This window comes from Ceratotherium simum, chromosome 37 (assembly GCF_057802395.1).
Source record: "Ceratotherium simum simum isolate JZ-2026a chromosome 37, ASM5780239v1, whole genome shotgun sequence".
NCBI classification, from domain to species: Eukaryota; Metazoa; Chordata; class Mammalia; order Perissodactyla; family Rhinocerotidae; genus Ceratotherium; species Ceratotherium simum.
In genome coordinates this window covers 21,047,289-21,071,677 of record NC_141936.1, presented here as the reverse complement: position 1 = coordinate 21,071,677, position 24,389 = coordinate 21,047,289, and the positions used below count along the sequence as shown (strand labels likewise).

Sequence of the window (24,389 nt, the reverse complement as noted above, 5' to 3'; positions counted from 1 at the left end):
AAAGGGCAGCGGTCCCCTCCTGGAGGTCAGAGCTGCTCACATACTTTTCTTAGGGGAGGATTGTTATTAGAGCAGAAGACATTGTATTCCAGGAGGAACCCCGGCGTGCAGCTCAGGCCTGCCTGATGAACTGATGGGGGAGAGGGGACCCAGCCTCTGTTCTAAGAGGAAGCAAGATGCTCCTGGATGAGAACTCACCAGAAGGAAATCAAGGGCCAGGAATGGGGGGCTTGACCTTCTCCCCGTTCGGGAGAGATGGAACGGCAATGCTGACGACCAGCCTCTAGCTCAACGCCGCCCCCTAAAGAGTCCCCACCAAGTCCAAGGGAGAGCACAAAACCTCCACAAACGCCATTTGAAAAGCTCTCATTAGCCCCCGGCCCTCCAGCAGAAGGTTCCACAGGGTCCCCACAGACCACCCCAGAGCGTGGCAACTGCGAGGACACCAGTGCTTCGCCAGTAAGTCCAGGCCACACGTCTAGCACAGCAGCACCCAGAGGAGCAGGTGGGAGACACCCCCAACAGACTCCCCCAAATTCCTGGGGAGCACTTAGCAGGGGGACAAAGCCCAGCATGAACACACGGGGTCTGAGCTGGTGCACTGGGGTTATCGCTGCTGAGGGACTCCGTTTGTGCTCGTGGACTGGGGACGCCTTGGGAAATTTGGGCGACATAATTATTTCTTTAAATTAGGTGTCGCTCAGATGCTCCAAGGTATGTTAGTTTCCCCACCTTGTCAACTCCTTCAGGGCTCAGCAAAATGGTATGAAGCACCTGGGATATGGCAAACACTGTGGCTGCTTTGGGGATATAGAGATTACAGATATGTGGTCCCTGCTTTTAAGAACCTCACATGGGGAGGCAGAAGCCCCAAACAGGATTACAAACCCCACAGTTGAAGCCCTGACAGAGGCAGCTCTGGGGGTGCAGAGAGCACAGAGAGGGGGCGACTGGGCTGAACTGGAAGCGAAAGGGAGAGTCGGCCAGACAGACAAAAAGGGCGGGAAGAGAAAAGTGCCTGCCGTGCCCCAGGCGGAACCAGAACAGCCCTTGGGGGATCTGCAAGAGCTTCCCTGTGGCCAGAGTCAAAGGCTCAAGGGGATGTGGCCTGTGCGATCAGAGGAACAACTTTTGTTTTTCTGAGTTTTTGAAACTTTTAAGGAACAACTTTTGCTTTTCCGAGTTGCTGCTGAGGCATTTCACGGTATGACGACCCTGCTCACGCCCAGAGTCTGGACGTTTCTATAAGGACCCGAGCTTAGGATGTCCACCACAAACTCTTGCTTTGCTTCTCCAGGGCACCTTTTATTTACTTATGTTTTTTTGTGAGGAAGATCAGCCCTAAGTTACATCCAATGCGAATCCTCTTCTTTTTGCTGAGGAGGATTGGCCCTGGGCTAACATCTGTGCTCATCTTCTTCTACTTTATATGGGACGCCGCCACAGCATGGCTTGACAAGCGGTGCATCGGTGCGCGCCGGGGATCCGAACCCGCGAACCCCGGGCTGCCGCAGCAGAGCGCGTGCACTTAACCGCTGCACCACCGGGCCGGCCCTCAGGGGCACCTTTTAAAACAGCCACTTAGAGCTGAGCCCACGAAGCATTAGTGACCGCAGGCCCGACCACCTTGTAAGTAATAGAGGCTTGCTACCTTGCTCTCTATCTCCTGCTCGCTCAGAGCTGGGAGAGAGGACGGCCCTTCCTCTGCCTCACTGCACCCCTCACCCTCTCCTGGGATCTGTAAATAATAAATCTTGTGACTCCACTTCCTTTGGGTGGGTGCATTCAATCAATGAAAACGACCCCATTGGTTTCACTTCCCCAAAGTGGGAGCTGGGATGCTGAGGGAGCTACTGGGTGACCCCATGGGGGTGGCCTGTGGCCCTCATTCCACATATTCTTAACTCGGCACACCAGCCCCCGCCTCTTAACACAGCCTGAAAGGAGGCTGGAGGAGTACACAGGGGTCGGACACAGGGGAACCACATGCCCGGGTCGGAAGTTTGACTCTGCCTGAGGACAACGGGGGTCCTGGAAGGGTTGTAAGAGGAAAAGCGCATGATCCAATTCACGCTTTAGGAAGATCGTTCTGGGAGCAGAATGGAGGACGGATTGAGGGGAAAAGACTTGAGGCAGAGAGCATTTAGAATAGTAGTCGGGGTAGCGGCAGCAGCCGTCAACAGGGCCGAGCACCTTTCTAAGCGCTTTATAATATAGACTCGCGTAATCCACATGACAACGCTATGCAGTGGGTGCTCTCATTGTCCCCATTTTACAGATGCTGAAACTGAGATCCAGTGGGATTAAATAACTTGCCCAAAGTCTACAACCAGTAAGTGACATGGCTGGGATCCTGACTCCAACAGCCCTCTCAACTCTACAGCTCCCACAGGACCATGGCAGTAGTTTGGAGCGTTGCCTGGTGCTGTCAGTGAAGATGATGAGGAGGAGATAACCTAGAGAGACCTTAAGGAGGTAGTCTCTGTGGAGAGGAAGGGCGAGGGGAGTGTGAGGGGCGTGCCTGCTTCCAGCTTGGGCAGAGGAGCAGAAGGGAGGACGCTCAGGAGGAGGAGGATATGTGTCGGGGAATTCCGTGAGACCAATTTTCCACATGTTCAGTGTGTGGCCCCTGTGGGACCCCAGGGGGGAGTTCAGAAGGTAATTGCATGTAGGAGTTTGAACTTAGGAGAGAAGCTGGGAACTGTGGGAGTAGGAGACACCGGCACATTTGGGTGATAGCTGAAGCCAAGGAGGCAGGTGGGCTGGCATAGGGAGAGCGGGTAGAGAAGAGGACCCAGGCAGAACCTCCAGGTTTGAGGAATGAATTGAGAAATAAAGCAGTAAAAGTGCCCAGAGAGGTTCAGGAGAGATAAGGAGAGAATGGAGTCAGCGGGATCCATTGATGCAAAGATCCAATAGGGTAAGACCTGAACAGTAACCATTTCACCATAAATAAAGCTAAAAAGCAAATAGCAGGCTGGGAGAAAATATTTTAATGTAATCGACAGATATGAGACAATACAAGTATGGAGGGTCACAGGCCCTTTTATAAACTGATGGTGGGAGAGTAAACTCTTTGGAGAGCAATGTTGTAGTATTTATCAAAATTTAAACATGCACAGATATGACCCAGCAAAATTACACCAAAGCTACGGAAATACTCGTCCAAGTTCCCAAAGACCTACTTCCAAAGATGCTCATAGCAAGAACCTAAATATTCATCTACAAGTTAATTATCAAATAAATCATGATACACCCTTACCATGGACCATTATGTTGTCACTGAAAAGAGTAAGATGGATATATATGTACTGATGTGAAACAGGTCTACGATACCTTGTTAAGGTGCAGAACAAAATAACTAGTTGAATATCATTTTTATTAAGGAAAGAAAACATGTTTGTACAGGCATATGCTTTATAACAATGTTTCTGTCAAGGACAGACTGCATATACAATGGTGGTCCCATAAGATTAGTACCATACAGCCTAGGTATGTAGTAGGCTGTACCATCTAGGTTGTATAAGTACTGTAAGGGAGGAAGAAATTTTCCTCTACTCTTCTAGATTCTTCTGGCTGGTCTAAGAATTAAATTGACATGAGACAGATTAACAGGAGAAAAACAAACAAAAGTTTAATAACGTATACACGGGAGAAACCCAGGAAAACCAAGTAACTTGCCAAAATGGTGGAAGCCTTCACCTTAAATACCATCCTCAACTAAAGACAAAAGAAAATGTTGGGGGTGGGGAAAGTCAGGACTTCAAACAGAAGGAATGCAATTCACAGGTAGGTGAAAAAGAGCAAATGTTTGGAAAACAAGTGTTTGTCCACACAGAAACAGAAGAACACAGAGGGGAGCCCAACAAACAGGTTTTTCTAGGTTCCTCCCTGTCTACCATCCAGTTCGTGTTGTGCTAAGGTAATAGCTCGCTTCCTGAGACAGGTTTTTTATCCGAATTCTTTTAGGCAGTTAAGGGGGAGGTAACAAGAAAAACCTGCTGAGTCTTTTGTTTCCTAAAAATAATCAGCCTAAGGTAATCCTCATCTTAAAGAGACACATTTTGGGGTGGGAAATTTTGTTTCCCCTTCAGTACACTCTGTGATTTTCGCACAAGGACAAAATCGCCTAATGCCGCCTTTCTCAGAACGTATCCCCATCATTAAGCGACATATGATTATATATGCGTGGGGAAAAGTCTGGAAGGTGTACACAAGAAATGAGTGAACGGGGGGGTGGAAGGAAACCTTTCAGGTTTTACTTTATATGCTTTTGTATCACCTATGTTCTTTACAATATGCATGCTTTATTTTTATATTAAAGCAGTTGTATTTAAGAAAAGGGTTTATTGGGTTTAGCAACCCAGAGGTCATTGGTAACCTTGGCAAAAGCTGTTTCAGCAGAGCCTGGGACGGAAGCCAGTTGCAGTGGGCTGGCCAGAGAACAAGAAGGGGCCAAGTGGAGACAGCAGCTGCTCACTGCTTTTTCAAGAAGTTTGCCTGTGAAAAGGAAACCAGCAGAAAGCAGTAGCAAAAGGAGTCCTAGAACAGACGGAGGGAGAGAAAGACATAAGCAAGCTGAGAGAGAGAGATGTTTGAGGGGCGGAGGCAGGATCCCCAAGGATGTGAGAGGCAGTGGGTCCCACAGCCAGAGGCAAGAAGTTACCAGAAAGAGAAGGAGAGACACTTCTCCCACCGACCCTAGAAGGAAGGAAGAAAGTGTGCGTGCAAATTCAGGCAAGTCTATCGGCTGGGGCCTGGGGTTGCCTGCATCTTCCTTGCAAAGAAGGTGCAGGTTCAAAACGCTCAGAGACACAGGGGGACTAGGCCAACCCCCACCTTCAGACTGGCAGGCCCCGCCAGAAGCCATTAGAGAGGGAGGCGTGAAAATCCCTAGGGCTCGTTGCAGAATCACCAGGTGGAGCGCTGGCCTGGAGTCAGAGTCCCAGGACTGACGTCATTGCTCCTCCGTGGGGACACCTCCCCTGGTGAGCCTCCCAGATTTCCCCCTTGGCAGCCTGAGTCAGAAGTTTCCCCATATATGCTGTTTCACTTTTTTCCGACAGCCCTGACTGCCAGCACACCCTGAGTCACAGCGGAGGTGTCGGTGGCACTCCAATAACGAGAGCAGCCGGAGTGGCAACCACAGGTAGGTGAGCCGTTCAGTCTTCGGGCTGCTGGGGGCATATTTCTGATGGAAAGAACTTGGAAATGTCAGTCTCCTCCTCTGAGTTCCCTAAGAACTGAGGTGATGAATTGCAGAAGTTTAGAGCTAAAGATAACTAAGTCTTCACCTAGACAGCCCAGCACAAAAGACCTTTCTGCAATGATGGAAATGTTCTATATCTACACTGTCCAATATGGTAGCCACTAGTCACAGGTGGCTATTGAGCACTTGAAATGGGGCTGGTACGACTGAGGAATTAAATTTTTTATTTTATTCTAATTAATTTAAATGTAAGTAGCTAAAGATCTAGAACAATCTCATTTTCCAAGTCCCAGAGAGAAACGACTTGTCCAAGCTCACTCTGACCATAACAGGATTGGAAGCTGGTTCTTTATTTCCCCCACCACCTGTATGCCTGTGGTGGGCTCAGTGGAAGTGAAATCAGCCTAATGAAAATAAAGTGGACAAGCTAGAAAATGTCAGATTCTGGGCCCTCCTTTCTACACCTTGTATTCAGTTGTCTGGGACAGACAGGTACCTAGCAGAGCTCAGAAACCCGAGGCTGGGATCCAGTGCCTTGTTCTGGTGGGCAGAATACAGGATTTGAGGTCAGGTAAAAAAAATTTCTTAAAACCCAGTTCGTCTGTGTCACTCTAGGTAAGTTGCTTAACTCTCAGTTTTAGTTTCCTCATTTAGAAAGTGCATACTTCATGGGTGGTTGTAAGGATTAATGATATGAATTCTGGAATGTACTTTTCCCAGAAGTAGATCCTACTTGGTACTTACCATCACGGCTAATTGACTATTGCTATCCAGGTCAGAGCAAATTAAGACGTATGTGGAAGTCAGGCTGGCAAGCCGATCGGCTGCTTTCCCTTGCTTGGGGATGCATGCTATTGGTAGATAAACTATGTCAGTAACCACGATCATGACAATAAATGCTAACATCGCGCTTTACATGTCTTAAGTGCTTTACGGGCAATCCCTCCTTTCAACCTCAGCACCACCCAGTGGGTTAGATTCTATCATCGGCCTCAGTTTACAGATGAGTACACTGACACTCAGAAAAACAGGTCACTTGCCCAGAGTTGCTCAGTTTGCAAGGTTCTTAACCACCGCACTCATCCGCCTCTCTCTGTGTGTATTGAGCCTCTGGTTTTAGCATCACCTGGGCGGGAGTCATCACATTCTTCTCCAACGTGAGCAAGAGAGGAGTTGACAAAGACTACATTTGCTAAACAGTTGGGCTCGAAGGTTCTTTCCTTGGGCAAGGCAGGTTAGGTGAGTTTGCAGAGGCTTGGAGTACGCTGTGGAACTTGGGCGGCATGGAGCAAGAGGCTAGGGTAAGGAGGAGAGGAAGGGATCAAGGCATTGTTCGCTGGGTGAGGGCTTGCTCGGGAGCGGTGAATTCATGCTCGCTGCTCTCCCTGTATTTATCCTTTCAGTTGTAATCAATAGCAAATGTGACAAAATATACGCTTAGTGTCCCTCAATACTGTTCTCAAAAATGTGTGTGGACTTGGGTGGGATTTTAACTTTCACCAAAGGGCTTTCTTTCCAAATTAGATGGTCTTGGCTCCAAAGGTGGTAGCTCCTACAGAACCAATGCCAAGTGTACAAGCCGAGAAAGAGCAGAGTGCCCTACGAGGGGTTCATGGTCAGAGCAGATGGCTGGGGAGTGAAGCAAAAGACAAGGAGAGGTCGAAGGGGGCCCCTACTTGGGTGGGGGTTCTCAAAGGGACATGGCTTGGAGAAGGAATCTGTGAGGCTTTAAGGATTCCCGGGGTGGGTGGGGTGGAGACAAGAGGCATTGGGTGCTGGAAGGAAAGCTGCCAGGCTTGCCAGAAGCTCAAGTTCCATCTCTGTTGTCTCCCTGAGCTGTTCCCCTTTGAGATATGAAAGACGTCCTAGAACAGCGGCGCTGCTGGATAGTAAGCACGGAGAAGCCAGAGGTGTGGGGAGAATCCGACAGGTCAGTGGAAAGAGGCAGGGGTTGCTGAGATCAGGGCAAAGATGGGAGAAATCTGTGTGGTCCTGGGCAAACCACTTCCTTTGCGAGGGCCTCAGTTTCCTCATCCGTGAAACGGCAAGATTGGTTACAAACGCCATAGGTCCTTTCCCAGTATGAGCTCCACCTATCCTAAAAATGACTCCTATCGAAGAGATGATCTGGGAATTAATTATTCAAATTATCAAAAGCATATCGAACTCTCAGGGGCTCCACCCCAGCATTGAGCAATCTAATCCACATCACTTCCTTCAGTGTGTGCTCAGCACCACCGCCCTTGCAGTCAGGCACTGTCCTCCTGGAGGTGGCCTATATGTGAAGAGCCCAGAGTCCCGGTAAGTTGTGGAGCCCCCGCCCCTCCCACCATCCAGAGTGTCTCTGTCCTCTGTCCACCTTGACATCCACCCTCCATTTATCCCAGCATCTATCCCCGCCCTGGTGGGCCTCGCCCACACCCCTCGGTCTCTTCATTCTCTCTCTTCAGGCCTCCCTAACGCCAGATAGAGAGCCTTGCGTCTCTTCCCTACCCTCTTCTTCAACAATCACTCAGGGCAACTCACTGCCCACCTCCTTCCCTTCCCGACTCAGCCAGCTCTCTCTGCTTTGGCCTGGACTGGGGCTGAGGAAGGGCCACACACTGACCCTTGAGTCCCTCCACCCCTCTGTCAAACGCAAATATGTGTGGGTTATATTTATAGAGAGAAAGAATACTGGAATTGTATTAAAATGATGGTTTGAATTTTTTGTGGTTGTTAAAAAGATAGCCTTGGGGGCCGGCCCATGGCTTAGCGGTTAAGTGCTCGCGCTCCACTACTGGCGGCCTGGGGTTCAGATAACGGGCGCACACCGATTCACTACTTGTCCGGCCATGCTGAGGCGGCGTCCCACACACAGCAACTAGAAGGATGTGCAGCTATGACGTACAACTATCTACTGGGGCTTTGGGGGAAAAAAAAAAAAAAAAGGAGGAGGATTGGCAATAGATGTTAGCTCAGGGCCAGTCTTCCTCAGCAAAAAAAGAGGAGGATTAGCATGGATGTTAGCTCAGGGCTGATCTTCCTCACAAAAAAAAAAAAAAAGATAGCCTTAAATATTTGACATCTTATACACGTGCCTGTTCCGTAGTATTTTCATGAAATATATTAGAATCATCCCATCCACAAAGTTTCTGAATTACCATGAGTCATTAAGCGGCTGGCGAGTTTGCTCAATGAGTCACTCTCCTGCTTGGTTCTGGAGAACCTGACTGGGTGATCTGTAGGGGCCAACCAGTTCTAGGATGTTTGGTTTATCACTCCTGCAATGGCTGTTTCTTTCATTCTGGGCTGAAGGAATAGCAAAGAAAGCAATGCACAAAACATCAAACAACAGAAGTGAATGATATACAGGTTGACTTAATGATATCTCAAGGACTTAGCTTACAAATATATTTAATATATGAAGCGTGATTTTTTTTTTTTTTTTGGTGTCAAATGATCCTTTATTGAAACATTTTCCTTTGTGGTTCCTGACTAGCTGGGCATTCCACTGCATCATTGTTGACGTCATCTATGATGTCATGAGGGTGGTAGCCATCAACACGGCAGCCCACCGACTGGGCAGACCCCTGGATCTCTTTAATGGTTCCAGAGAGTTCTCTAGCTAAAGATGGGTGCCGCATCTGTCAGGCAATGTTGACAATCTCATCAAAAGTGATGGTTCCACTGTGCTCAATGTTTTTCCACTTCTTTCTGTCTCTTGGTGGGTCCTTGAGTCCTTGGATGATCAAGGCAGAGGCAGAAGGCACCACCTTGGTCTGGGCCCGTCTGTTCTGAGTGGTCAGTCTCACTGTTATCCTTCGACTTTTCCAATCACTGGTTGCCTCGGCAATGTCATCACCCACCTTTTTTGGAGACAGACCCGGGGCCAATCTTGGGGTCCAGGGCAGACGTGTCACCGACTTCCCTCTGGTGCATCTCAAGTGTAGAACGTTGATCTCGTTGGGGTTGAACTTAGGCAACATGGTGGAGGTGGCCTGTGTCGGATGAACCACATTCGAGATGACTGAAGAAAGTTGCACCTTGGCCTCCTCTGAGCTGAAAGCCCAAAGCCGAGGTGTGATTTTTTATTTAAGAAGAAGGTCTGTAGACTGGAAATAGTGCATGGAGCCCTTCACACTTAGCTGGCCTCCTGGCTGTAGCACTTACAGGCTGTGTGACCACAGGCTGGTGTGTGAGCCTCTCGGTGCCTGTCTTCTCAGAGGCTACTCATATCTATGTGTAACGATCGAGGAAGATCAGGGACCTGAGAGGCACAAAGCAGATCTCAGATGTGTCATCTCCTTTCCCTTAGTTTCTCCCTTTAACTGTCAAAACATCCTCTCTAGAAACTGGTAAATTAAAAAAACAAACAAACAACAAGATGTCACTCTCCACCCAGTGGGGGGAGGTCATTGCCTGGAACTGGTTCTCTTTCCTGAGTTCTCTGCCTTCTGTCCCGACTTGCGTGGTCTCCCTCTGGACCCTCAAGCTGATCCTTCATGCCAAGGAGCGTGAGCCCACCCCCAGCACAGCCAAGCACTGGATTATCCAGAATGAGGACTTCTCTGCGAAACACGCTAGGCTGCTGCTGCCTCTTCTGGTGGGGCAGTTTCTGAGGCTGCCCCAGCCTTGCCTTCTCACAGCCGATTCTCATGAATGTAGGGTTCTGCTCTCTATGGGCTCAAGCTCTCTGCACCCATCATGCTCTGCACCCACTCTCAAAGGTGGGTCATCTCTTAGGTCACTGGTTCCCTTAAGAGCTTCTCTGCTCCCAGAGTGACCCACCCTTGACCTCGTGACTTCATTGAACCCTGGGCCTCTGAGCAGACTTGCTCTAACCGTGGGACTGCACAGCCAGTGGCTTCCTGCAGATTTTGCTGACAACACTGGCAGAGCCAGCTCTACTATCCACCTCTCCCACTGTCACCCCATCCTCCCAGCTAGAGAGGGCCCCACCCTCATCATCATCACATCTTTCTAGGTTCATGGACTGACCGAATCTGCTTTGTCTGTGGTCTCCCTGTGCCGAGAAGGCAGTTTATCCAGCCCCCATCATTTAGGGGAGGAAGTAATGCCTTCCCAGGAAGGTGAAGGCTAAGAAGTCTTTCACTCTGGAGGAAAAGGGCATTATTTTTCCAGTTTCTCTGAACCCCGTTCGGCTTTCTTCTTTGCTGTGTATGATTGACAGTAACGGACTGTCTTCTGCTAAAGAGAAAAGCTTCCCGAGACTTTTCTTGTTGTTGATGTTGTTGTTTTAATATTTGTATTTGCTTTGCAAGGCTATACACCTTTGGTTAATCTTTTTTTAAATTGAGATGTAATTCACACAACCATAAAAGTCACTCATTCACAGTATACAACTCGGTGGTTTTCAGTATATGCACAAAGTTACACAACCATCACTACTGTCGAATTCTAGGACAGTTTTCATCACCCCGAAAAGAAACCCTGTGCTCATTAACATCTGCCTGCCCCCAGCACCTGGCCACCACAATCTACTTTCTGTCTTGCCCTATTTGCCTATTCTGGAGATTTCACATGCATGGAATCATACAATAGGAAGCCCATTGTATCTGGCTTTTGTCATTTGGAGTAATTTTTTCAAGGTCCATCCATGTTGTAGTGTGTATCATACTTCATTACTTTTTATGGTTGAAAAATATCCCATTGTATGTGTATACCACAATTTGTTTATCCATTCCTCAGTTGATGGACATTTGAATTGTTTCCACTTTTTGGCTATTAAGCTGCTATGAATATTCACGTACAAGTTTTTGTGAGGACATACGTTTTCAATTCTCTTGGGTATATATCTAGGAGTGGAATTGCTGGGTCTTGTGGGAACTCTATATTTAACTTTTTGAACAACTGCTGCACTGTTTTCCAAGGCAGCTGTATCATTTTACATTCCCGTCGGCAATGTATGAGGGGTCCAATTTCTTCACATCCTCGTCAACATCCTTATTGTCCATCTTTTCTTATTATGATCACCCTAGTGAGTGTAAAGTAATTACTTTATGTTTTTTCTTTAACACTGGGCTCCATTTTGAGGTGGGTTACAAACTCGCATATGGTCACACCACGGTCCTATGGCATGATGGTGATATATTTTGTGGTTCAAAAAGAAGCTAATTCAGTAGTTACTTTAGTTTACTTCCTCTTTGAAAACAGGGATAATATTTCAGAGTGGCAGCAGCTTCCCCCAGAAGCTCCCCCCATAACAAGGGCAGAGCCAACAGAGGTGGGTTGACCTGGGGGTAGTCTAGGGGTGCTGAGGAGTCAGGGATGGATGAAGGCACACACTGGCAGGACAGGAAGGGTCCCCACCAGGACTGAAAAGCCACCAAAACAAGAGTAGTGTGTCCCCACCTCTTTTCTCTGCTCCCTGCTGTCCCTCCCTCTTGTGGGGGAGCATACTGGCTTTCTCTGCTCACCCCTGCCCAGAACTGCCAAGATAATCTGTTACACTTCCACCCACTTGAAGAATCAGTCCATCAGCCACCTACTTATGATTTTTAATATATTTTTTCAAACTACGTCAATACTTCTGCATCCTGAGAGGAAAATGCTGGGCCACACTAACTGAGCAAACTCTCTTCTAAACTTGAGCATCCTGAAACTATGCTACGATCGCTCAAACTGCTTTTCCAGAACGCTTCTTTTCAAATCACTTTCAGAAAGCTGGACAAAGGGATTCCTCTCTCAGCCTTATAGTCAAACCTTGATCTTTTTCTGGATGTCCCATGAGATTTTGGGTTTAATTCCGATTGAGGACTGAAGGGTACCTTGTGTTTCTGACATGAAATTCAGCCTCAACAATCGGAGATGCTTGCTGTTGAGAGATCCAAGACAGCATGTTCTGTAGGGATTAACCAAAGGGAAGTTTCCACAATGTTCTGGGTGATGGCAATGCTGTGGATAGTGCTAAGAACCCCTCTCTGACTTTGAAGGGACCTATACTCTTTTTGTGAACTGTACCATTCATCACTAAATGTGTCTCATAACCTTAGGGCCCCCAACACTTACTGAAGTGAAAGTTACTTCCATGTAGTATACAAGCCTACTCAAAGAATCCTACCTGAGGTTCACTGGCAGACGGGCTAGAATCTGGGGAGATTTTATTCTACAGTAACGCTCATCTCTCTCCTCTAGGCCAAGATTTAAGTTTACCTCCAATATGGGAGAATTCAACTTCAACGATGTGAACTTGTATGATTACGGTAATTACAGTTACAACACTGACCTGCCCATGATTCTACCGGACTCTGCCCCATGCCGGCCAGAAACTCTGGAAGTGAACGTGTACGCCGTGGTCGTCATCTACACCCTGGTCTTCCTGCTGAGCCTGCTGGGTAACTCGCTGGTGATGCTGGTGGTCTTATACAGCCGGGTCAGCCGCTCTGTCACCGATGTCTATCTGCTGAACCTGGCCATAGCCGACCTGCTCTTTGCCCTGACCTTGCCCATCTGGGCAGCCTCCAAGGCAAAGGGCTGGATCTTTGGCACAACCCTGTGCAAGGTGGTCTCGCTCCTGAAGGAAGTCAACTTCTACAGCGGTATTCTACTGCTGGCCTGCATCAGCGTGGACCGCTACCTGGCCATCGTCCACGCCACACGCACGCTGACCCAGAAGCGGAACTGGGTCAAGTTCATATGCTTAGGCATCTGGGCCCTGTCCTTCATTCTGTCTTTGCCCATCCTCCTCTTCCGCAAGGCCGTCTACCCACCCTATTCCAGCCCAGTCTGCTACGAGGACTTGGGTGCCAACACAACCAAATGGCGGATGGTGATGCGGGTCCTGCCCCAGACCTTCGGCTTCCTCCTGCCGCTGCTGGTCATGCTGTTCTGCTATGGACTCACCCTGCGCACGCTGTTTCAGGCCCACATGGGGCAGAAGCACCGGGCCATGCGGGTCATCTTTGCTGTCGTGCTCGTCTTCCTGCTCTGCTGGCTGCCCTACAACCTGGTCCTGGTCTCAGACACCCTCATGAGGCTCCGGGTCATCAAGGAGACCTGTGAACGTCGCAACGACATTGGCCGGGCCCTGGATGCCACCGAGATTCTGGGCTTCCTCCACAGCTGCCTCAACCCCCTCATCTACGCTTTCATCGGCCAGAAGTTTCGCCACGGACTCCTCAAGATCTTGGCCATCCACGGCCTTATCCGCAAGGAGTTCTTGCCCAAGGATAGCAGGCCTTCCTTTGTTGGTTCCTCTTCGGGGAACACTTCCACCACCCTCTGAGACCCTCGCCCCTGTTGCAGCCCCTCAGGCTCCTCCCTTCCCTTCAGCGTCCCATCCCAAGCCTCACGTCCACTGGCTGTCCTCGGTCTCTGGGTCAAGGCGGCCCCCGTTGTGGTTACAGGAAGTTGCTGAGGCTGCGTCCTTACCAGGCCCCCACTGTGTGGTTTAGAAAGCCTGCCCTGGGGCCCCACCCCTTAGCAAAAGTACCATGGCAACTGCCAGAGCTCTGTCCATCCGACCACTGAGCCCACAGCACTCTGTCTTCTGAGACGTTTAAAAGACATTCTTGTAAGTGACTACAAAACCTTCCGGGCATTGGGAGCCATTAGTGGCAGCACCATTGGTGCCTCCGCATCTCTCCCTTTCCCAGCCTGCTGGGCAAGTCCGTCTCCCTTGAGAGAGGCTGAGAATGACAGATACTCTCTTTCTAAGACTCCCTTATGCTAGGAGTGGCCGTGTCATCCAGTTCTGACTAGTAAGACTTAAGGGCAACAGTGGGCTGGTAAACCATTCTTCTGGGGAACAAAGTCCTGTGGCATTCACCAAGTTCCCTGTATAAATTCTGCCACCTTGCTGATTTCAAGGGTGCTGGTGTTTAGCAACCAGCTCACAAATTTCTAGAGAATGTAATAATCTGCTTTCACAAGAAGATACAAACTAGCTTCAGAGCACCATTGCTTAAGAGGAAGTTTGCTGGGGCCTGGAGCCTCCTGATAAATATTCCTGATTAAAAAGAGAGAGACACAAACACACACATTCTTGGTCCTTGCCTTTGAACATGATTATAGGATATGATGTGTGGAGCTGAGGCAGGCACTGTGTGACAATGAGGCAAAAAGCCCTACACACTTAGGCTGATGGAGCCAAAGGATGAAAAGAACCTGAGAATAAAGAGCCCAGAAATAAACCTGAGCATAAATGGTCAAATGATTTTCAACAGGCCGGCCGAGACTATTCAATGGGGAAAGGATAATCTTTCAACAAACGGTGCTGGGAAAAGTAGATATCCACATGCAAAAGAATGAAATTGGTCCCTTACCTTACACTATATACAAAAATTAACTCAAAATAGATCAAACACCTAAACATACGAGCTAAAACTATAAAACTCTTAGAAGAAAGCACAGAGGGAAATCTTCGCGACATTGAATTTGGCGATGATTTCTTGGATATGACACCAAAAGCACAGGTGACAAAAGCAAAAATAGATAAATTGGACTTCATCGAAGTTAAAAACTTTTCTGCATCAGTGGACACTATCAACAGAGTGAAAAGGCAACCCACAGAATGGGAGAAAATATTTGCAAATCGTGTATCTTATAAGGGGTTAATCTATAAAGAATTCTTACAACTCAACAGAACAAATAAAATTTTTAAAAACCCCAATTCAAAAACAGATTTCCCTTCAAAAGTTCTTTCTCCAAAGAACGTATACAAATAGCACACTGCTATTAATAAGGAAAATGCAAATCAAAACCACAATGAAGTACTACTTCTCACCCATTAGGATGACTAAAATTGAAAAACAGAAAATAAAAAGTGTTGGTGAGGATATGGAGAAACTTGAACCCTTGTACAGTGCTGGTGCAAATGTAAGATGGTGCAGCCACTGTGAATAACAGTATGGCAGTTCCTCAAAAAATTAAACATAGAGTTACCATATGATCCTGCAATTTCACTTCTAGGGGCATACACAAATTGACTGAAAGTGGGGACTCAAACAGATATTTGTACACTGATGTTCACAGCAGCATTATTCACAATAGCCAAGAGGTGGAAACAATCTAAATGTCCATCCACTGATGAATGGATAAACAAAATGTCGTATAGCCATACAATGGAATATTATTCAGTCTTAAAAGGAATGAAATTCTAATGTATGCTAGAACATGGATGAACCTTGAAAACATCATGCTAAGTGAAATAAGCAAGTCACATACATTGTATGATTCCACTTATATGAGGAAATAGAATAGTCAAATTCAAAGAGACAGAAAGTAAAATAGTGGTTACCAGGGGTTGTGTGGAGGAGAAAATGGGGAGTTGTTGTTAAATGGGTACAAAAATCAATTTGAGATAGCGACAAGTTTCTGGAGATGGACAGTGGTACTAGTTGCACAACAATGTGAATGTACTTAATGCCACCAAACTGTACGCTTTAAAATGGTTAAAATGGTAAATTTTACATTGTTTATATATTTTACCACAATTAAAAAAAAAAAAAGCCTAGTTCCAAAAAGACAAACTTTAACCAATGAACCAACCCTGGAACAACCTACGTATAACTTCTTATTAAGTGAGATAATTAAATGTTTTTTTGTATAAGCCATTTTTAGTTGGGTATTTCATTACTTGCATGCAAACTGCTACAGAGAGTTGGGGCAAGGGTGAGCAGCGGCCCTGAATGAGGATCTTTATGATAAAGCAATACCTCTGCTGTCTGTTGGGTACGTAGAGAGAAGGACGGAAGTAGAGAGAGAGGTTAGCCTTTCTAACCTAGCCTCCTTCGTCTCCACCCCAAGCCTCTGGCTGCTGAACACGCATTACAGAAGGAAATGTGTCCTGGGATCATCTAGTGCTTCTCATGTCCTTGGGTGGAACAGTAATCAAGAGCATCAAGGGTGGATTTAGAAGCATCGAGTAAGTCCACTAAAGCAGCCAGGTGGGGTAGCAGGAAGTCAGAGAGCTCTCCTGAGCTCAGCCAGCACTTCCCACTGTAAGTCTCCCTCCATCTGTCCTCTCTGCCACCCAACACACACACACCCATCATTCAGGGTATGACAAAGGGCAGCCGTGCAGAATGGGGAAATGATTTATAACACGTCACCCAGACAAAACAAAGGATTTGACTCATTCCTTCAGCAGGTTTTATTGAATGTCTACTGTTTCAGGGCTCTGGGATTTAGCCATAATCAAAACAGAGCCCTACCTGGCCAAGCTCTTGGTCATAGAGCTTGTCTCTGAAGGGTCTCTCTGGCTCTGAGCAGCCTACTAAGGACAAAAGAAAGCCAGGGGAATTGAGCTTCGCCGTCTCCAAACTTTCACCAGGTTCCAATCCCCTTCATGTTAACAGCTGCCTGATCGCTAAGTCAGGGAGACAGCAGCCAGGGTTGTGAAAAGAGGCCTCTCCAGGGAGGCAGGTGCAAACCTCTTAGCCAGAGCGCTCAAGGGGCAGGTAACCACCACTCCCAACTCATGGAAGTGCTCTGCCTTCTGCATTCAGCAAACCGGATTAATTCAGCAATGATAATCCCTTGTTCTGAACTCATTCTATGCCAGACACGGTGCTAAATTCAGCCTCGAGGACGACTGTGCCGCCCCGGCCGAGCCTTCAGAACAGCTTCTGATTCAACAGGAGGGAGAGGCAGGGAACGTGTATTTATCAGACTCCCGAGTTGCCAGAGGGCCCAGGGGTGTCCTGACTGGGCAGGGTGGAAGGACCAGACGGCTCCCTGAGACGACTGGCAGTGGGAGGAGGCCGACCAAGTCTCGCTCTGCTTCTGGGACTCGGCTCTTTCCTCCTTGAGCAAGGGTTAGAAGAAACATTCTTCTCCAAGGAAAATAAGAGGATGCAATAAAGCCAGAAGCAGTGAGGCAGAGACTGAGCTGCACTTATGTGAGCTCTGTTAGTAGCTATCCCTGTCTCTCACTCTCTCTCTCTTTCTCATAAAGACAGTCTTGGCACAAATAATCTGCTAACCAAGCCATCGCTAGGATAGGGCAAATCCAGGACCTGGATTTTTGAGTTGTTGATTTCTTTCCTCCCTCCGATGTTTCCCGAGTGTCACTGTGTCAGAGCCCAGCACCTTTCCGCCTGGATCTGCCTGCCCAGTCTGGGCTGGCCCCTCTTGCTTCCAGAATGTTCTTCGACTTACACAAACACCATCTGTCTTTTTTCTCTGTCCCCCGAGTTTATGACGTCTTCCTCCACGGCAATCCTTCCCTGGTCGCTGCAGGATGGGCTCCATTTGTTCGTTAAATCGGGACAGCCTGCAGGCTCCCTTGGGTGATGTGAAGAAGGACTCCTAGTTTGCATGCCACGTTGAAACTCATTGCACACAGACCCACGTGGAGAACCACACCCCCATGCAATAGTGGAGCCAGAGAGACCTGGAAATCTCCCGGGCCAACCCTTTCAATACGTAAACGAGGAAACTGAGGCCCAAGCAAAGCAACTTGACCAAAATCTCACGGCTGGATAGCAGTAGACCTGGAATAAAAACTCCTAGTTCAGTTCATTTTTCAGATATTCTGCCTTTCTAGTGGTGACTTTTCAGGCACCTTAGAAATAGATGGGAAAATACGTATATGAACTTCTCAGAGCATCCCACTCGCACAGGTAGGGCCTGTCTACTTCTTCAGTGCCTGGACCCATCTGTGCCCAGCGCTGGGGTTGTTGGAGTCTCAGTCATCTGACAGAAGTAAGGGCCAGCTGAGTCTCAGGGATACCAGCTGTGTGGGAGGCTCAGATGGGGTTACCCTGTCCCGAGCTAGCAGTCAGGACAGGTAAAGAGACGATCAGAGCCCAACACAGAGTTCAAAGACAGGAAAACTAAACTCTCTATTGAGACACATGCTCTATCACAGAGTACGGTTAGAAAGCAGGACCACTAGGAGGCGGGATTTGTTACAGGGATTTTACTGTATGCAATTGTGGGAGTTGGTTAAATAGTCTAGGTCAGGCTGTTGTCTTTGTTTCTGGTGCTGGGTCCTACAAGTGGCAGGGCAGACAGTGGAGAAGGAAAGATGCACATGAACCAGAGAATACTACTAGATATTTACCCAAAGAACATGAAATCACTAATACAAAAAGATTATGCACCCCTATGTTCATCGCAGCATTATTCACAATAGCCAAGACTTAGAAGCAACCCAAGTGCCCATCGACTGATGAATGGATAAAGAAGATGTGGTATATATACACAATGGAATACGACTCAGCCATAAAAAAAGACAAAATTGTCCCACTTGCGACAACATGGATGGACCTTGAGGGTATTATGTTAAGCGAAATGAGTCAGGCAGAAGAAGACAAATACCATGTGATTTCACTCATATGTGGAAGATAAACAGGCAAACACATGGATAAGGAGAACAGATTGGTGGTTATCAGAGGGGAAAGGGGTCTGGGGAGATGAAAGTGGTAAAGCAGCATGTATATATGGTGACAGATGGAAACTAGACTATTGGTGGTGAACACGATGCAGTCTATACAGAAACTGAAATATAATAATGTACACCTGAAATTTACACAGTGTTATAAGCCAATATGACCACAATAAAATAATTTTAAAAAAAAATATGGAGAATAGCGAGGACAAGCTGGAACCTTCGAGGAGAGATGGAAACCTGCGTTGGTCTCTGTCAGCCTCCAAGTTCAACATGTGGAGGGACCACCTGCTGGAGAAGCCGACACCCACACCACAGAGGTCAGCACACACCTAGCTCAGGAGTGGGAGGGGCTGTGGACGGGGCGCCAGCAGATAGCAACAGCATGTAACAGCATCTGGTGCCCTGCGCCGACCTTCCAGAGCATAAAGAGAATGCACCTTCCGCTCCACTTTCACCTTCCAAATCTCACCCAAAACTCTCTTCTGGCCAACATTAGCCTGGAGCTATGCCAGGACAGGAATTTGGGGAAACAGAGTTCCAGTGAACTAAGTTGACTCCGCACAAATCGTTCACACAAACCTAGGTGCAGACTTTAAAGAAAAGGAATGGTTACCACAGAAGTTTGGAGAATGTTTATTTAAGGTCAGTCCATCAGAGAGGAGCATATTGGGGCTTTTGAGGGTACTGATAATATTCTCTTTCTTTCCCTAGATCATGGATACCTTTGATCCGTCGTATTCTGAATCTTTAAGCTATAAAGATAAGTTTTCTACAATCTGTAGTCTGTGCGTTATTCTCAATAAAAATGCTTTTAATCATTTAAAGAGCTTCTACAAGACAAAGGAAACCAGAATCAAGATGAACAGACAACCCAACAGCTGGGAGAAAATATTTGCAAAACATCTGACAAGGGGTTAATCTCCATAATATATAAAGAACTCACACAACTGAACAACAAAAAAACAAACAACCCGATCAAAAAATGGGCAGAGGAAATGAACAGACACTTCTCTAAAGAAGATATACAGATGGCCAATAGGCACGTGAAAAGATGTTCAACATCACTAATCATCAGGGAAATGCAAATCAAAACAACGCTAAGATATCACCTCATGCCCAGTAGAATGGCTATAATCACCAAGACAAAAAACAACAAATGTTGGAGAGGATGTGGAGGAACAGGAACCCTCATACACAGCTGGTGGGAACGCAAACTGGTGCAGCCTCTATGGAAAATGGTATGGAGATTCCTCAAAGAATTAAAAATAGAGATGCTCTATGATCCAGCCATCCCACTACTGGGAATCTATCCAACGAACCTGAAATCAACAATCCAAAGAGGCTTATGCACCCCTATGTTCATTGCAGCATTATTCACCATAGCCAAGAAGTGGAAGCAACCTAAGTGTCCCTCGACTGACGACTGGATCAAGAAAATGTGGTGTATATATACAATGGAATACTACTAAGCCATAAAAAAAGACAAAATCGTCCCATTTGCAACAACATGGATGGGCCTGGAGGGTATTATGTTAAGTGAAGTAAGCCAGAAGGAGAAAGACAAACACCGTATGATCTCACTCATATGTGGAATATAAACCAACACATGGGCAGAGAAAACTGTATTGTGGTTACCAGGGGCAATGGGGGTGGGGGCTGGGCACAAGGGGTGAAGGGAGACATATATATGGTGATGGACAAACAAAAATGTACACCCCACAATTTCACCATGTTATAAACTATTAAAACATCAATAAAAAATGCTTTTAATCATTGAAATAAAGGAAAAAATATGAAGAAAGTTATCAGAAGAACAAAGGGACAACCCCAGTCATTTCGAGGAGCCACTGCAGGGGGTCAAGTAGAGGCTCCACATCCTATAGTTTTGGGGTCAGAATCCACCAGATTAGAAGGTAATATTATCACCCGCTACTTGTAGGAGAGTAAATAGGTACAATGTTTAGAGAATGCAATTTGATCTTATCTATTATAGTGCACACACTCTCTGATCCAGGAGTCACACTTCTGGAAATTTACCCTATAGAAATACCCACATGGGGCACAAATGTGTAAAGATATTCGTCGCAGCATTATTTATAAAAGTCAAAGCTTAGAAACAACCTAACTGTCCATCAGTAGGGAATTGGTTAGATAAACTATGAAAGTGCGTCCATGCCATGGAATATATTGAATGCAGTGGTTTAAACACAGGTTAAAAAACATGATGCCAAGGGGCCAGCCCTGTGGTGTAGTGGTTAAGTGCACACGCTCTGCTGCTGGCGGCCCGGGTTCAGATCCCAGGCGCGCACCGACGCACCGCTTGTCAGGCCATCCTGTGGCAGCATCCCACATAAAGTAGAGGAAGATCAGCACGGATGTTAGCCCAGGGCTAATCTTCCTCAGCAAAAAGAGGAGGATTGGCATGGATGTTAGCTCAGGGCTGATCTTCCTCACCAAAAAAAAAAAAAAAAAAAAAACATGATGCCAAGTGGAGGGAGCCAGGACAGAAGACCACATATTCTATGATTCCATTGACATAAAACGTCCAGAAAAGGCAAATCTATAGAGACAGAGAGCAGATGAGCAGTTGCCTAGGGCTCAGGATGGAGCAGGGAGTGACTGCAAAACAGGTGCCAGGGTTCTTTTATGAGCGATGGAAATATTCTAAATCTGGACTGTGGTAACAGTTGTACAACTCTGTAAATTTACTAAAAATCACTGGATTGTCTGCTTAAAATGGGTGAATTTTATAGTAGATAAATTATACCTCAATAAAGCTGTTAAAAAATATCTTTAAGGGGCCAGCCCAGTGGCATAGTGGTTAAGTTCGTGTGCTCCGCTTCGGTGGCCTGGGGTTTGCAGGTTCAGACCCCTGGCGCGGACCTCCACATCGCTCATTAAGCCATGCTGAGGCAGCGACCCACATACAAAATGGAGGAGCTAGCATCTGCAGCACACATGTTAGCTCAGGGCCAATCTTCCTCACCAAAAAAAAAAAAGAATCTCTAAAAAAATGAGGTAGTTAAATGAATGGACACAGAGAGATCATCAAGAAATAATGTTGAATGAATAAGGAAAGTGGAACAGCATGTGTCGCACATGGCTTATCCATGTGTAAAAAACATTATAATATATATGGGTTTATAAGTTTTCAGAAAAATATCTAGGAGGATATAAACCAAGCTTTTAACAGGAGTTATTGTGAAAGAGAATTGGAGGGTAGAGTAATAGTCATGGTTAATTCACACAGTTTTGCATTGTTTCAGTGTATTTCGTTGGCGCGGGATTTTTCCAAAAATGGGGAAACTGAGGCCTGATCATCTGTGGATGGTGCCCGCCAGGCCAGCACGGTGTAGGCCTCCTTCCAGACAAGGAGGCTGGGCTTTGTAGATATGCCCATTTCCATGCCTTTATATTTTCTCATTGAACAGTATCAGTCTTTTCTTTTGTTTTTGTTTTTTTTTTTTAACTTTATTTTCTGGTAAAATTGCTTTTTGAAAAACATCACCTTAGTCTCAAAGGATTTAAGCACTAAGGTGCCAAAAAAGGACTAGGAAGCATCAAATGTCCCAGAGCAGCATTTCTAGAAATGTTCCATGTTTAAGACAGGCTCCTCGCTTCTAATGCAGCTTTATAGACAGCCCTGAACGGGTGAGATCCCGGCAGGAACCAGATGGATACAGCAGCTGGGCAAGGAGAGAATTTTGTCAAACTCATGAGAATTGAGGAAAGGGACCTTTAAAAAAAGTGGGGGCGGGGGAGCGGCCCCGTGTCATAGTGGTTAAGTGCGCGCGCTCTGCTGCTTGTGGCCCGGTTCGGATCCTGGCGTGCACCGACGCACCACTTGTCAGGCCATGCTGTGGCGTCCCATATAAAGGAGAGGAAGATGGGCATGGATGTTAGCCCAGGGCCAGTCTTCCTCAGCAAAACGAGGAGGATTGGCATTGGATGTTACCTCAGGGCTGATCTTCCTCACACACAAAAAAAGAAAAAGTGAGGGAAGGGTTTGGGGAAAGTAATGAGCAGTGGCGCGGTATCCCAGGGCCAGGAACAGTTGGGAGCTGTTACTGTCCCCAGGCCTAAGGGGCGAGGCGAGCGAGCCAGTAGAGGAGCCCATGGAGAAAGCTGTATGATGGGGGCTGCCGGACAGGAGCCCACCCCAGCCACCAGCAGGGACAGCCGGGGGAATAAATGCCCTCACTGGAAGCTTCTGCCCACCCATCTCCTACCAAGGTTCCCTCTGGCTGAGCTCAGAAACCAGAGGGCAGGGGAAGCCACTGAGGGTGTCCGCATGGGTCAGCATGCCAGGGCACAGAGCAGGGGAGAGAGAGGCAGAGAGTGGCTCTGGAGGAACAATGGCCGGCGTTCCGCTCACCACCCCAGCTGGAAGTTAAGGTAAGATGAGGCTCCCAGTCCCGCTGAAGCTGAAGTACTGTAGGTGGGTCCTGAGAACCTGGAGCCCCAGATGAGTCTGATCAAGACTCAAGTTTAAAACTCTGGGGGACCGGCCCCGTGGCTTAGCAGTTAAGTGTGCGCGCTCCGCTACTGGCGGCCCGGGTTCGGATCCCGGGCGCACACCGACGCATTGCTTCTCCGGCCATGCTGAGGCTGCGTCCCACATAAAACAACTAGAAGGATGTGCAACTGTGAAATACAGCTATCTACTGGGACTTTGGGGAAAAAAAAAAAGGAGGAGGATTGGCAATAGATGTTAGCTCAGAGCCGGTCTTCCTCAGCAAAAAGAGGAGGATTAGCACGGATGTTAGCTCAGGGCTGATCTTCCTCACAAAAAAATAAAAAATAAAAAATAAAAAATAAAAAAGGGCCGGCCCCGTGGCTTAGCGGTTAAGTGCGTGCGCTCCGATGCTGGCGGCCCGGGTTCGGATCCCGGGTGCGCACCGACACACTGCTTCTCCGGCCATGCTGAGGCCGCGTCCCACATACAGCAACTAGAAGGATGTGCAACTATGACATACAACTGTCTACTGGGGCTTTGGGGGAAAAATAAATAAATAAATAAAATTAAAAAAAAAATAAAACTCTGGTGGCAGAGCTGCTCAAAGTGGAGATGAGAGATGCCCTCTTGGAATTAGAATTGTTTGTGAGAGTGAGTCTTTCCCTTACAGGGAGTATCCTACTTCCTCTCTCTCTCTCTCCTTGTCGCATCCAGTCCCTAAGACCCCCCAGGCCCTGCTGTCCCCCTAGTCAAAAGCAAGGTGGCCTTTCATTGGAGCCTCATCCTGGCTGTTCCACCTGGCCAAGGTGGAGCAGACATGGGGTGGGGCGGGGATGGGAGGGAGCAGAGAGCGCTGCCCCAGCTCAAGGCCCCTCCCCCAGCAGCTTCAGAGACCTACGCAAAGCACCTTCCCGGAGAAGACAGACGCACCTCGGATTTCCCAACAGAGCCTTGCAAAGTCTGATGTCAGACATGTTCCCCTGGCCATAAACAGCAGGGCCAGCTTCCCAGCAAGGCTGGCTCTGCTCCAAGCCGACCCAGAGGTTGGGTCAAACTCTCGATTCCCACGATGTGGTCTGTCCCACATTTTTCTCTATTTTATGACAGCAATAATACCAGCTAGCATTGCTAGAGGACTTTCTTGGATGTCCAGCATTATGCTTAGAGATTTACTACAACAGAGGCACAGCTGGCTACCGCCCTTTAGAATCCTCTGCTGCCCCCACCTAACTCCACGCTTGCCCAAGGGTCCAACTCAATTGCCAAAAACACGTGAGCATGACTCCCAGGGAGCTTCTGAAAGGCTGGGGGTCTCAATGTCATAGTAGCTCCCAGGGACCAGCATCAGGGTTGCGCAAAAATCTTCTGTTTATGGGAAGATTCTG

At 47.5% G+C, this 24,389-nt stretch overlaps 1 protein-coding gene and 1 pseudogene across 2 annotated transcripts; one reads left to right on the top strand and one right to left on the bottom strand.

The window, feature by feature from the left end:
* The first annotated feature begins 5,025 nt into the window (after positions 1 to 5,025).
* Positions 5,026 to 15,761, top strand: LOC101405754 (C-X-C chemokine receptor type 2). Of its 2 annotated transcripts, none has more exons than XM_087424846.1 (2): positions 5,026 to 5,149; positions 12,347 to 15,761. In XM_087424846.1, exon 2 carries the CDS (start codon positions 12,372 to 12,374, stop codon positions 13,434 to 13,436), a length of 1,065 nt encoding a protein of 354 aa, XP_087280972.1. In that variant the 5' UTR covers positions 5,026 to 5,149; positions 12,347 to 12,371; the 3' UTR covers positions 13,437 to 15,761. The 2 variants fall into 2 exon arrangements, with proteins under 2 accessions (XP_087280972.1, XP_087280971.1); XM_087424845.1 differs by lacking the exon at positions 5,026 to 5,149 and adding an exon at positions 7,409 to 7,510.
* Positions 8,656 to 9,440, bottom strand: LOC101398599 (large ribosomal subunit protein uL11 pseudogene; annotated as a pseudogene).
* Positions 15,762 to 24,389: the final 8,628 nt, after the last annotated feature.

Bases quoted from the DNA above. Each gene is read 5' to 3' on its own strand.
- LOC101405754 (XM_087424846.1), top strand. From the start codon at position 12,372: ATGGGAGAATTCAACTTCAACGATGTGAACTTGTATGATTACGGTAAT.